Consider the following 13,777-nt stretch of genomic DNA (forward strand, 5'->3'; position numbering starts at 1 on the left):
AATATATTAGACCTTTACCAAAAGCTACCAGTTTGCATTTAGATTATTCACAGCCTCATCAGACTTGTGAGTTGCAATCCCAATGTACACACAAAGCACATATAGAAAAAACATCCAATTCTAACACATACTATCAGACCTGCACTATCAATTGTACAGCGACTACACTATACTATCCCAAGGGCGGACTAGTTTGTCTGTATTATAACAAAAATAGAGCTGTAACATTCTCAATGATAGTGTTTAATAAAGATCTATCATAATGTGATTTGAATGTCTCTTACTTGTTGTACCAACAATCCATAACCTGGAAATGTGCATGAGTGCTCATGATGTTACTGCATACATAATGATCAGTTTCATACAGTTCAGATCAAATGAACTGAAGTGTCACAGAAATGACTGAACCAATCCCTCAATGTGTGTGTCATGTGACTGAATGTGGGAGTGGTTAGAAAAGACTCAAGTCTAAGAGTAGAGCCGTATATATCTAAATGTCATCAGGTAAAACCATAAGGAGGAGGTGTCCTACAAAGCATAGCACCAGCCCACTCATCATTATGCGTTCCACTCTGCGGGCCACATCAAACATCGTGAGCGCTCATAGATACACCGAGACGAGACAGGGCGTGCATACAAAAGCGTCAACGACTAGATGCTCATGTAAAAAAACAAAAACAGGAAGAGGGCGTGTAAACGTCACGCTGTGTATGTGTTCACAGCAATGTGGGAAAGGGGGAGGCATTTAGATCTGGCGCCAATTTGCACATGGAAAACGTCACACGCCGATAGGCGTGGACGATAGCAAAAGGACCAATCCGAAAGTCTGTCGTTCTGCGCATGCGCAGTGACTAATGACGTAATTACGTCATGTCATGCGCAGTGAAGGACCGAAGATGGATATCACAAGGCAATTGCGGGGAATATAAAGGACGTGTCAATGTCACGTCACGTCCAATGATAGAGCCCGGCGTAACCATGGCAGCCACAGACGCGTCATCGCATCTGAGGATGCTGCAGGTACAAAAATGCAAGTAAAGAAACAGAAAGAAAAAAACGGAATGTCGCTACATCATCTGAATGTGCATCTTACCCTGGGCATCTTTACCAAAAATAGCCAAAGGTTGTGTGAAATGAAAGAGATATGGAATAATCATATGGATCAGATATAATGCTTGCAAATTGCAAACATATTAACCTGAAAAATATATATATATTTTGAGGTATCTGAGACCAAAAAAAGGGCAATGAGATATGGTAGATACGACATAATTTCAACTCATGCCCAAAGTAAGGCTAAACTTAAAAATAAGAATGTAAGAGGCAATCCGTCCCAGATTCCACATGATCTAAAGAAGTGCATAATCAATGCACATATCCGGAATGTGAGAGGGATGTGGAAAGGAACCCGTCGCGCCTAATCTGGAAAAAACATAATAAATGTATATATCCAAAGTGTGAAAGGGAATCTGTCCCAGACTACGCATGATCTGGAAAAATGCATAATAAATGCATATATCCAGATTCTAATAGTAATCTGGGAGAGGAATATGTGAAGGGAAAAATATGAGGAGAACGCATAATACATGCATTGCATAGGGCGATGTGTCACAAAGAACACAAATTAAGTGATAAAATGAAAAGTGAAAAGTGAAGTGTCCAGTAGATGGACAGTAGGTGCGTTGGTGTGTAAAACCAAGAAAAGAAAAGTGAAAAAATGGATAGAAATAGAATCCTAGTGATCCGTGATGAGATAAATTAGGCCTGATTAATAAAGCTATTGATGTCCCAATCTGTGTTCATGCCGAAAGGGGTGTAGCACCTCAACTCATAAATCCAAAAAGTCTCGAGGCGCGAGACCCCCCTCAAGCATGAATCTCCTCTCCAGTTTGGGACAAATTTATCAATAATTTGAAAACAAGTGCCCGTAGGGTCTCTATTATGTTTTTCAAGGTAGTGTCTCGGAACGGGGTGTTTATCACACCCTTTTTTGATTTTGCTAAGATGTTCGTTGACTCGGATGGAGAAATTACGAATAGTACGGCCAACATATTGTTGGTTGCAAGGACAGGTAATCAAGTAAACAATGTACCTCGTGACACAAGTGGTAAAGTGTTTCATGAGGTATCTGCGTGCAGTGGATGAAGAAGTAAAGGAGTCACTTTTCCCCCTACCCAACTTATTATGTAAACAAACGTTGCATTTTCTGCAGGGAAAATAGCCCTTACTCTGGGGGAAGAATTGTATTGATTTAGGGATGTCTATTACATTAGGAGCGATATCATTTTGTATGGATCGAGCTCCTCTGTAAATGGTTCCAGCTTTATCTGGAATCGTCCCGCCCAAAACCTTGTCACTTTGTAGTACCTTCCAATGCCTATTAATAATTCTCTTTATGTCATTGTGTTGGGTGGAAAAAGTTGTAAAGAACGACCATTTATATTTATCACTGGTTGCTGTTTTGACCTTTTTTTGTATAAGAGAGGCCCTGTCAATGTGCAAAGCTGCTTGGATCTCAACATCAAGAGTATGTGGGTCATATCCTTTGTCCTGGAACCTCTTACGTATGGTGTAAGATTGAGAAATGTAGTCACTGACATTCGTGCAGTTGCGCCTGAGCCTGAGAAACTGACTGCGTGGGATGGAACTGAGCCATTGGCGATGATGGCAGCTATCAACGGGAATGTACCCATTCCGATCCGTTGGTTTAAAGAAAGTCTTCAGGACCAGGCGTTTCTGCACTATTGTAACCTCCAAATCAAGAAAATGAATGTTAGTTGCACTAGCCTCAAAAGTCAGCTGAATGCCACGGTCATTGGCATTAAGGGTTGCCATGAAGGAGTCAAGAGAGGGCCGACTGCCCCTCCATAGGAGGAGGATGTCGTCCATATACCTAGCCCACAGCACCAATTCTGGCCTGTTAAGGGCATAGACGACATCCTCCTCCCATTGGGCCATAAACAGGTTGGCCAAGCTGGGTGCATATTTAGCCCCCATGGCAACCCCTCTATTCTGGGTGTAAAAAGTGCCCTGAAACCAGAAATAATTATGAGACATAGCGAACTCTAATAGCTGCATAAGAAAATTCCTGTGTATCACCGGAAGTGTGGAGTCCCTAGAGAGAAATAGTTCAGCAGCTCTCAGGCCTAAATCCTGTGGGATACAAGTATATAGTGCAGAGACGTCTGCTGTAACAAGAATAAGATCATCATGGTACTCAATATTCTCAAGTAATCGAATTGTATCCCCTGTATCCTGTAAGTAGGAAGGTATATTCCTTACTAAGGGCTGTAAATAGGAATCTATATATTTCCCTATTCGGGAAGTGATAGAATTTATACCACTCACAATAGGGCGACCCGGTGGATTTACAGAATCCTTATGTATCTTGGGGAGTTGGTATATTGTCGGAATGCGTGGAGCCAATGGGATCATGAATTCTCTTTCTTTCTTATTTAGAATATTCAGAGAAAAACCTTCGTCTACGATCTGTATGAGGGTTTTTTTGTATTTGAGTGTAGGGTCACCTGGTAGGGGGCTATAAGTGGTAACATCACTCAATAATCTATTCATTTCCCCTATGTATTGGGATTTGTCTAGAACCACTATACCCCCCCCTTTGTCTGCAGGGCGAATGATGAGATTTTTCCTTTCACATAGAGATTTAAGACCCTGTGCTATAGATGGGTCTTGATGTGTCCTTTTTATGGGTAACTTATCTAAATCGTTTAAAACGAGATTTTTAAAAACATTAATAGATGGAGGTAAGATGCCTGGATTGAACAAAGATGGGTTGCTCAAACCAGAATGTCTAACTGATGTAGAATGAGAAACTGTATTAGTTACACTTGGAAGTGACAAAAAATGTCTCTGAATGTGTAACTTACGGATAAACTTATGCACATCAATGAATGTGCTAAATTTATTAAGTTTTCTAGGTGGGACAAATTTGAGACCCTTATCTAGAATAGATTTTTCACTTGCTGATAATGTTGCTGTGCTTAAATTAAAAATGCCCGCACCTACTGTGTCCTTTTTCTTTTTGTGCTGGATGCGCCTCCCCCCTCTGGTGCCTCGTTTGGTTTTTGGCTTCCTCCACGTATGGGGGTGTCCCTGTGAAAATCCTGATAATAAGGGGGCCCTGATGGATGATTGCGGTTATATGGGGGTCTAAACGGAGGTTCGTCATTATAAGTCATATACGGGGGAGGGTCGCGTTGAGAAAAATGGTCATCATCCCTAAGGGGTAGATACCGATTGTAAGTACGAATTGGAGTACTGTGGGGATAGTCCTCCCTACTATGACTATAATTGTCGTCCCTCCGAGTTCTACTATGTTCACGGGGGGTATATTGATAGCCACCATTGTTATTTCCATGGTGTCTATCTATACCATAACCCGGATTATTTCTCCCTTTGTCCTTATACCAACGGATCGGAATGGGTACATTCCCGTTGATAGCTGCCATCATCGCCAATGGCTCAGTTCCATCCCACGCAGTCAGTTTCTCAGGCTCAGGCGCAACTGCACGAATGTCAGTGACTACATTTCTCAATCTTACACCATACGTAAGAGGTTCCAGGACAAAGGATATGACCCACATACTCTTGATGTTGAGATCCAAGCAGCTTTGCACATTGACAGGGCCTCTCTTATACAAAAAAAGGTCAAAACAGCAACCAGTGATAAATATAAATGGTCGTTCTTTACAACTTTTTCCACCCAACACAATGACATAAAGAGAATTATTAATAGGCATTGGAAGGTACTACAAAGTGACAAGGTTTTGGGCGGGACGATTCCAGATAAAGCTGGAACCATTTACAGAGGAGCTCGATCCATACAAAATGATATCGCTCCTAATGTAATAGACATCCCTAAATCAATACAATTCTTCCCCCAGAGTAAGGGCTATTTTCCCTGCAGAAAATGCAACGTTTGTTTACATAATAAGTTGGGTAGGGGGAAAAGTGACTCCTTTACTTCTTCATCCACTGCACGCAGATACCTCATGAAACACTTTACCACTTGTGTCACGAGGTACATTGTTTACTTGATTACCTGTCCTTGCAACCAACAATATGTTGGCCGTACTATTCGTAATTTCTCCATCCGAGTCAACGAACATCTTAGCAAAATCAAAAAAGGGTGTGATAAACACCCCGTTCCGAGACACTACCTTGAAAAACATAATAGAGACCCTACGGGCACTTGTTTTCAAATTATTGATAAATTTGTCCCAAACTGGAGAGGAGATTCATGCTTGAGGGGGGTCTCGCGCCTCGAGACTTTTTGGATTTATGAGTTGAGGTGCTACACCCCTTTCGGCATGAACACAGATTGGGACATCAATAGCTTTATTAATCAGGCCTAATTTATCTCATCACGGATCACTAGGATTCTATTTCTATCCATTTTTTCACTTTTCTTTTCTTGGTTTTACACACCAACGCACCTACTGTCCATCTACTGGACACTTCACTTTTCACTTTTCATTTTATCACTTAATTTGTGTTCTTTGTGACACATCGCCCTATGCAATGCATGTATTATGCGTTCTCCTCATATTTTTCCCTTCACATATTCCTCTCCCAGATTACTATTAGAATCTGGATATATGCATTTATTATGCATTTTTCCAGATCATGCGTAGTCTGGGACAGATTCCCTTTCACACTTTGGATATATACATTTATTATGTTTTTTCCAGATTAGGCGCGACGGGTTCCTTTCCACATCCCTCTCACATTCCGGATATGTGCATTGATTATGCACTTCTTTAGATCATGTGGAATCTGGGACGGATTGCCTCTTACATTCTTATTTTTAAGTTTAGCCTTACTTTGGGCATGAGTTGAAATTATGTCGTATCTACCATATCTCATTGCCCTTTTTTTGGTCTCAGATACCTCAAAATATATATATATTTTTCAGGTTAATATGTTTGCAATTTGCAAGCATTATATCTGATCCATATGATTATTCCATATCTCTTTCATTTCACACAACCTTTGGCTATTTTTGGTAAAGATGCCCAGGGTAAGATGCACATTCAGATGATGTAGCGACATTCCGTTTTTTTCTTTCTGTTTCTTTACTTGCATTTTTGTACCTGCGGCATCCTCAGATGCGATGACGCGTCTGTGGCTGCCATGGTTACGCCGGGCTCTATCATTGGACGTGACGTGACATTGACACGTCCTTTATATTCCCCGCAATTGCCTTGTGATATCCATCTTCGGTCCTTCACTGCGCATGACATGACGTAATTACGTCATTAGTCACTGCGCATGCGCAGAACGACAGACTTTCGGATTGGTCCTTTTGCTATCGTCCACGCCTATCGGCGTGTGACGTTTTCCATGTGCAAATTGGCGCCAGATCTAAATGCCTCCCCCTTTCCCACATTGCTGTGAACACATACACAGCGTGACGTTTACACGCCCTCTTCCTGTTTTTGTTTTTTTACATGAGCATCTAGTCGTTGACGCTTTTGTATGCACGCCCTGTCTCGTCTCGGTGTATCTATGAGCGCTCACGATGTTTGATGTGGCCCGCAGAGTGGAACGCATAATGATGAGTGGGCTGGTGCTATGCTTTGTAGGACACCTCCTCCTTATGGTTTTACCTGATGACATTTAGATATATACGGCTCTACTCTTAGACTTGAGTCTTTTCTAACCACTCCCACATTCAGTCACATGACACACACATTGAGGGATTGGTTCAGTCATTTCTGTGACACTTCAGTTCATTTGATCTGAACTGTATGAAACTGATCATTATGTATGCAGTAACATCATGAGCACTCATGCACATTTCCAGGTTATGGATTGTTGGTACAACAAGTAAGAGACATTCAAATCACATTATGATAGATCTTTATTAAACACTATCATTGAGAATGTTACAGCTCTATTTTTGTTATAATACAGACAAACTAGTCCGCCCTTGGGATAGTATAGTGTAGTCGCTGTACAATTGATAGTGCAGGTCTGATAGTATGTGTTAGAATTGGATGTTTTTTCTATATGTGCTTTGTGTGTACATTGGGATTGCAACTCACAAGTCTGATGAGGCTGTGAATAATCTAAATGCAAACTGGTAGCTTTTGGTAAAGGTCTAATATATTTAATGTATAACTAACAACGCAGGTCTGATTTTTATGTATTAGTACTTGATGTGTTCTCTGCATATGTTTCACAATCGAATTGAATTATGCTGTATCTATACATCCGATTAGGCTGTGAACAATGCAGTTTATTTAGTGCCACTCTCGAGTGAGTATGGTGACTTACTTTTTATGTATTTTTAATTTTAAATTTTATTGCCATTAATACTTATTTAACAGTCTGCATGAATGACATTTTTGGATGTTATTTGTATTTGCTTATAGTGTCTGAATTGGTAGTCTTTGGTTTGATCAAATTGTACACTGTAGCTTTAAGAGACTGTTTGAGATTGGATGCCCCGCCTCTTGTTAGGCGTGACCTCTTCCTCATTTTCTATATATTTGTTAGCAATGTGGTGGGTTCCAACATGCCCCAGTTGAAGACACATATGTCGAAACGCGTCGGGCGAGCTGTTGGCACCCCACATTGCTTTTAGTTTATTTTGCTTTTTATGTGATCACTAAGTCAATTTATTATCTTTTTGACTTTAATAAATCAACTTTTTATATTGTTTGACCCGCACCATGTGGAGCCTTTTTTTCTTTTTTCTCCTTTTCATTGCTTTGGTGTAAAATTTTACAAACACCCCCCTCCCCATTCGGGGGAGGCAGGAGTATTGGTACAAAGAGCTGCGTCTGGGCCGGACCACCTGAACCTTGAGGTTTTCATTTGAAAGGATCCACCTTCGAGCCTACAGCCGTCAGGAGTTTCTCCACCAGCCCAACTGACCTCTCTCCTTACAGTCTTTGGTCCCAGAGTGTGACCCCAAGCCTTCTAGACTCAACCGTCATATGACTGTGTGAGTCCAACCGTTCCGGTAAGAAGTATTTATTCACTTTTTATTTTTATTTTGATGCTTACAATCAAGTTTACCCGCATGAACTCATTCGTCCAGTACATCATTGTCCTTCCAGGTGACGGATTGGTCACTTCTACGCCATCAACACAGTTGAATGATTGTTTTATGTTGGACTTTGATTTCTAGGCATTTTGTTCTGTGTGATCTCTGTTTTGCTATTATTATCTTCACAGAATTTGTGTTGATTACACTTAGTATTGAAGCGCTACACTATTTTTTATTCTTATAAATACATAAGCTATAATATTCCAGTAACCACAAGACATAATAGCAGTACATTTTTGTGTGGTAAACAGCATGTTAGCTGGTATACTTTCTGTACCACATTGAAGACTCACAATGGTAATGCAGACTAACAGGCATTCTTGGTATGGCCTACGTGGGAAAAAAATATCCACTTTCAGTTAGAAAGTGTATAAACTACACTCACTTAACTTTCATCATGGCAACATGTTTAATCCTAGATCTTTACTGATCCCTATAGCCAAGTGGTCTGCAAACTGCAGCCCATTGCTTGCCTTTATCTAGCCTTTGGGGCACTATTCCTCCCACCGACAGCAACAATGGGGCATAATTCCTGCTACTGACAATGGGCACTATTTCTTCCCATTGACACCAATGGGCACTATTCCTTCCATTGACAATGTTGGGGCACTATTCCTCCCATTGACACCAATAATTGGGAATAATTTGTGCTACTGACAAAATACACCACTTCTCCCATTGAAACCAATGGGGCACTACTCGTCTCGTTGACACCAGCTTTGGGACACTATTCCTCCCATTGATACCAACACTTGGGCACTATTCTTGCCACTGACCCCAATATTGGGGCACTATTCCTCCCACTGACAATGGGGCACTATTCCTCCCACTGACAATGGGGCACTATTCCTCCCACTGACAATGGGGCACTATTCCTCCCACTGACAATGGGGCACAATTTCTCCCACTGACAATGGGGCACAATTTCTCCCACTGACAATGGGGCACAATTTCTCCCACTGACAATGGGGCACAATTTCTCCCACTGACAATGGGGCACAATTTCTCCCACTGACAATAGGGCACAATTTCTCCCACTGACAATGGGGCACAATTTCTCCCACTGACACCAGCAATGGGGCACTATTCCTCCTATTGACCAACAATGGAGTGGTATTTCTCCCCTAATACCAAAGATGCATTGTTTACTCCCGCTTACACCAGGATAATTTCTACTCCCACTGACCACAATCCGGCCCCCCTAGAGAGTCTAAAGGCCAGTAAACTGGCCCTTTGTTTAGAAAGTTTGGAGACTCCTGCTATAGATGGATCATTGGTCCTTTATTGTCACAGGCTGATTTTTTATTTTTTTTTCAACTTTAGGAACATGGACCAAGCCCAAAATGAGCCAAGTTTGTACAGTCTGTCTGTTGCTATCACGCTAAGGGAGTTTGCCTGGAACGCCAACATGACTCCAAGCTGTTCAACCTCTGCCAGAAGTGGATTCCGATGTGAACACAGAGCACAAAGTAAAACAAAATCAGACAATAGATGCAGTCAAAGATTTCTACATACAAAACCACTGGATACAAAAGACTGAAAAATAAAAAAGGTCATTGTGGGATTACTGTATTACTGCAAGTCATGCAAGCATTTTAAAGCCGTCTAAAAAACAAGCAAATTCTTGCGAGCTACCATGTGAAAATCCACACTGATATTAAGGACAGCTGCTAGCACTGATCACGTCCCATATGCTTGTGCCGACCCAATGAATAATCTAATAAAATTCTGCACTACCCAAACTAAATCATGCGACCATCACACACAGTAATGGCGGTGATCTGCGAATTTATTGGGACTGTGACATTATGGCGGACACATCGGACATTTTTGACTATTGTCATTTATACAGCGATCAGTGCCATAAAAATGCACCGATTACTGTGTAAATGACACTGGCAGTGAAGGGGTTAATCACTAGGGGGCGATGAAGGGGTGAAGTGTGTCATGGGGAGTGAGTCTAACTGGGGGGGAGGGGCTACAACACACGTGACAGCGATCACTGCTCTCGATGTCAGAGCAGTGATCTCTGTCCTGTTGCTAGGCAGAACGGGGAAATGCTATGTTTACAAAAGCATCTCCCCGTTCTACCTCTCTGTGACACGATCGCTGGCACCCGGCGGAGATAGAGTCCACGGGACCTGCGGTCATGGAGAACGCAACGCACGCTGCTGGCAGCGCACACCGCAGTGCCGCTTCTTAAAGGGGACGCCCTTTTGCCCACCAGTGCCATTCTGCTGACTTATATATCGGCGTGTGCTGGTCAGGAAGCGGTTAATGCGCCCGCAACATAAAGTCCATTCCCATTTAATCCCTTCTTCTGATTCTTATTAAAGATGATAAAACAACAAGTGCTCAAGTCCACTCTTGTGCTCCCCTTTGGTTTATGCGCTCACCTTAGAGCATGTGACCTCGCACCTAAGCTTGGTCAGAGCTCGCTTTTTAAACCACCTCTGGGTTTAATGTCTGCTCTCAGATCCTTGGCTGATTGCTTGCATGTTTATCCATTTAAAATAAAACAGAGGAAACTGGATAGTGTAATACTGTTTTCATATATTCATTAAAAGATAACAATCTTCCCTATGGTAGGGTACTCAAATTTCACATTGCTACAGTGCACCACTCTATACAAGTCATTAAAAGTGCTGAGCCAATGTATCCCTTCCTTTGCTGAGAATGCTCTGCCGTCTCACACAACGTCCTGTCCCCTCCCCAACGCGTGTCGGTACCCGGAAATGACGTATCTTCCTCAGGGAGAATTCCCCCTGACTTGTATAGAATGGTGCACTGTAGCGCCCATGAAATGTGAGTACCCTACCACAGGGAAGATTATTATCTTTTAATAAATATATGAAAACTATCACACTATCCAGTTTCCTCTGTTGCATTTTATATGAATAGCAACCAGCCAATGATCTGAGTGCAGACATTAAACCCAGAGGTGGTTTAAAAAGTGTGTACTGACCAAGCTTAGGTGCGAGGTCACATGCTCTAAGGTGAGCGCATATACCAAAGAGGAGCACAAGAGTGGACACAAGCACTTGTTGTTTTATCATCTTTAATAAGAATCAGAAGAATGGATTAAATAGGAATGGACTTTATGTTGCGGGCACATTAATGCATAGAATATTTTGCACAAGAGCAGTTTAATGCACCATATTTATCTGTGGAATATTTAAACACTCTAATACGGTTTATATATTTTATGTGGATGCATTTTATATAGAGTCACACATGTTGTCACAAGATATAATCACATAGGATTGCAATATAGCTATAGTGATTTTAATATAATATTTGATTAAAGATAACATTATCAGTATTGTGTGTGGTGGTCACATGATATCATTTGGATAGCGCAGCATTTTATTAAGGGTAAGGGTTAATAAGCAGATTACATATGAACACTGTGTTACAACAACCTCTATCTGGTCCTTCTCTGTATAATTCCCATTAGCATTGCCCTTTATACTGCACGGTGTTAGTTCTGGAATACAGCTCCTATCCTTCCTTTCAAAAGGAGGGAAGTCCCTATATACTGATTGTAATGTTTTGGAGTGAGAAGAATTTATACTGTACTGTGTACTCGTAGTTAAACCTCTAAATATTATACAATTACACTGCCAAGCTTACCGGAACTTAAGCATTTGAGAAATCAGCAAATCAAAGTTAGCTGGAAAAAAAATGTATCAGTGGCATTCTGTTCATCATGATTACTATGGAAGTAAACCCATCAACCGTGAACTGGTAGCCTGCAATTCTACAATTCTATGATCTGTCCACTAGATGTCAGGAAATTACTATTTATGTAAAAGAGAAACCAGTCAGCTATGCTTTGTATAAATAGACATTTATCTTATATAAATTTTGTGAATTGTCTATCAAAATATTAGAAATACTGGCAATTATTGGCCAATAACTAGTGCTATGCAGGCGATTTACACAGAACCCGTTGTTGGTGCTTCTGCAGCAGACACCAGTATATGTCAAACTGACAGCCAACCCCAGAGATTTTTAGAGATAAAGTGGCCAAGGTAAAGGAGTAAGACATTATATATATATATATATATACACATACATACATACATACATACATACACACACACACACACACACACACACACACACACGGCTCATCAAAAGGTACTTAAGTTTTTAATTTTCAGTATCAAGAGTACTAAATCAAAGAGCTTGAGTATTAAACCAAAGTTGTAATATACTACAGTCTACCAATCATTAGATATGGTGGATGCATTTGTTTTCTTTTAGTCTCCCCCTCCCCGTTTTCACCTGGTGATCTGGCCAGTAACACCCCTGTATTAGTGTGCCTACACTCTGAACGAAAGAGCACAGAATCCCCTTTGGACAGCAGCATTGTTAAACTGGGATGGTTAAGATGTCCTAACAGATTTTAGATACACTGAGAAATTGAAGCTGAACTCCAGCTAACACTTTATAAGCAGTTACAGCAACAGTTTGGTTTTTTCGGTATGGGATAAAGCTATATATTCACCAATTAAACACCATGTGTTCCATTTGTGTGTATGCATTTTTTGACATTATTTTGTAGCTATACTTTCTTGGAATGTAAGGGATAAGATGTCCATGATCATTTCTGCAAGCAGAAAACCTAAGGCTACTTACACGCTAAGCATTTAGCCAGTGTGCATCCAATCCCAGAATGTCTGTGCACCCGCACCATAGTCACACCCTTCTCTGCATAAACCCGCATTATAGAAGATGCATAAGATTTCCTTACTTTGGGCTTTGCCAGCTCTTTAATTCGATTAATCTCTTCACTGGTTAAAACATCAAGATATCGGACAATGCGAGGACTATCCCACTCATCTTCCTCTTTAACAGGACTCAAGAGCAATACTGGGTTTCGGTTTCCATCATGATACCGACAGAAAAGCCTCTTCTGCCTTCTCGGAGTCTAAAAAATAAAAATAAAGTTATACAGGTACAATCTAACAATGATAATTATTACAATTAATAATAAAATAATATATATATATTATATATATATATATATATATATATATATATATATATATATATACACACACACACACACACACACATACATACATACATATATATATACATACACACATATACACACACAGTGTTATTTACTAAAGGAAAATCCACTTTGCACTGCAAGTGCACTTGAAAGTGCCCTGGAAGTGCACCTGGAAGTAAAGTCGCTGTAGATCCGAGAGGGACATGCAAGGAAAATAAAAAATAAAAAACAGCATTTTAGCTTGCACGCGATTGGATGATAAAATCAGCAGAGCTTCCCCTCATTTCAGATCTACCTCTTAGATTTAGAGCGACTGCACTACCAAGTGCACTTTCAAGTGCACTTGCAGTGCAAAGTGGATTTGCCTTTAGTAAATAACCCCCAGTATCTCACAAAAAGGGAGTACACCCCACACTTACATACACACCACATTTTTGTAAATATTTTATTATATAACTTTTCACGTGAAAACACTGAAGTAGTGAGTGTACAGTTTGTATAACAGTGCAAATTTGCTGTCCTCTCGAAATAACGCAACACACATCCATTAATACCTAAACCACTGACAACAAAAGTGAGTACGCTCCTAAGTGAAAATGACCTAATTGAGCCCCAAGTGTCAATATTTTGTGTGGCCACCATTATTTTCCAGCACTGCCTTAACCCTCTTGGGC

The 13,777-nt window shown here is 40.7% G+C and overlaps 1 protein-coding gene across 3 annotated transcripts in view; it reads right to left on the minus strand.

Annotated features, from left to right (window-relative positions):
* Nucleotides 1–13,777, minus strand: part of P4HA2 (prolyl 4-hydroxylase subunit alpha 2) — a 190,094-nt gene that overhangs the window by 61,007 nt on the left and 115,310 nt on the right. For all 3 annotated transcript variants that reach the window (XM_077473270.1, XM_077473271.1, XM_077473272.1), the window contains exon 8: nt 12,837–13,013. In XM_077473270.1, coding sequence (XP_077329396.1) covers nt 12,837–13,013 — 177 coding nt within the window. The remainder of the gene's footprint in view (nt 1–12,836; nt 13,014–13,777) is intronic.

This window comes from Lithobates pipiens, unplaced genomic scaffold (assembly GCF_037356315.1).
Source record: "Lithobates pipiens isolate NorthernLeopardFrog02 unplaced genomic scaffold, aLitPip1_a1.2 Scaffold_8, whole genome shotgun sequence".
In the NCBI taxonomy this organism is placed as follows: Eukaryota; Metazoa; Chordata; class Amphibia; order Anura; family Ranidae; genus Lithobates; species Lithobates pipiens.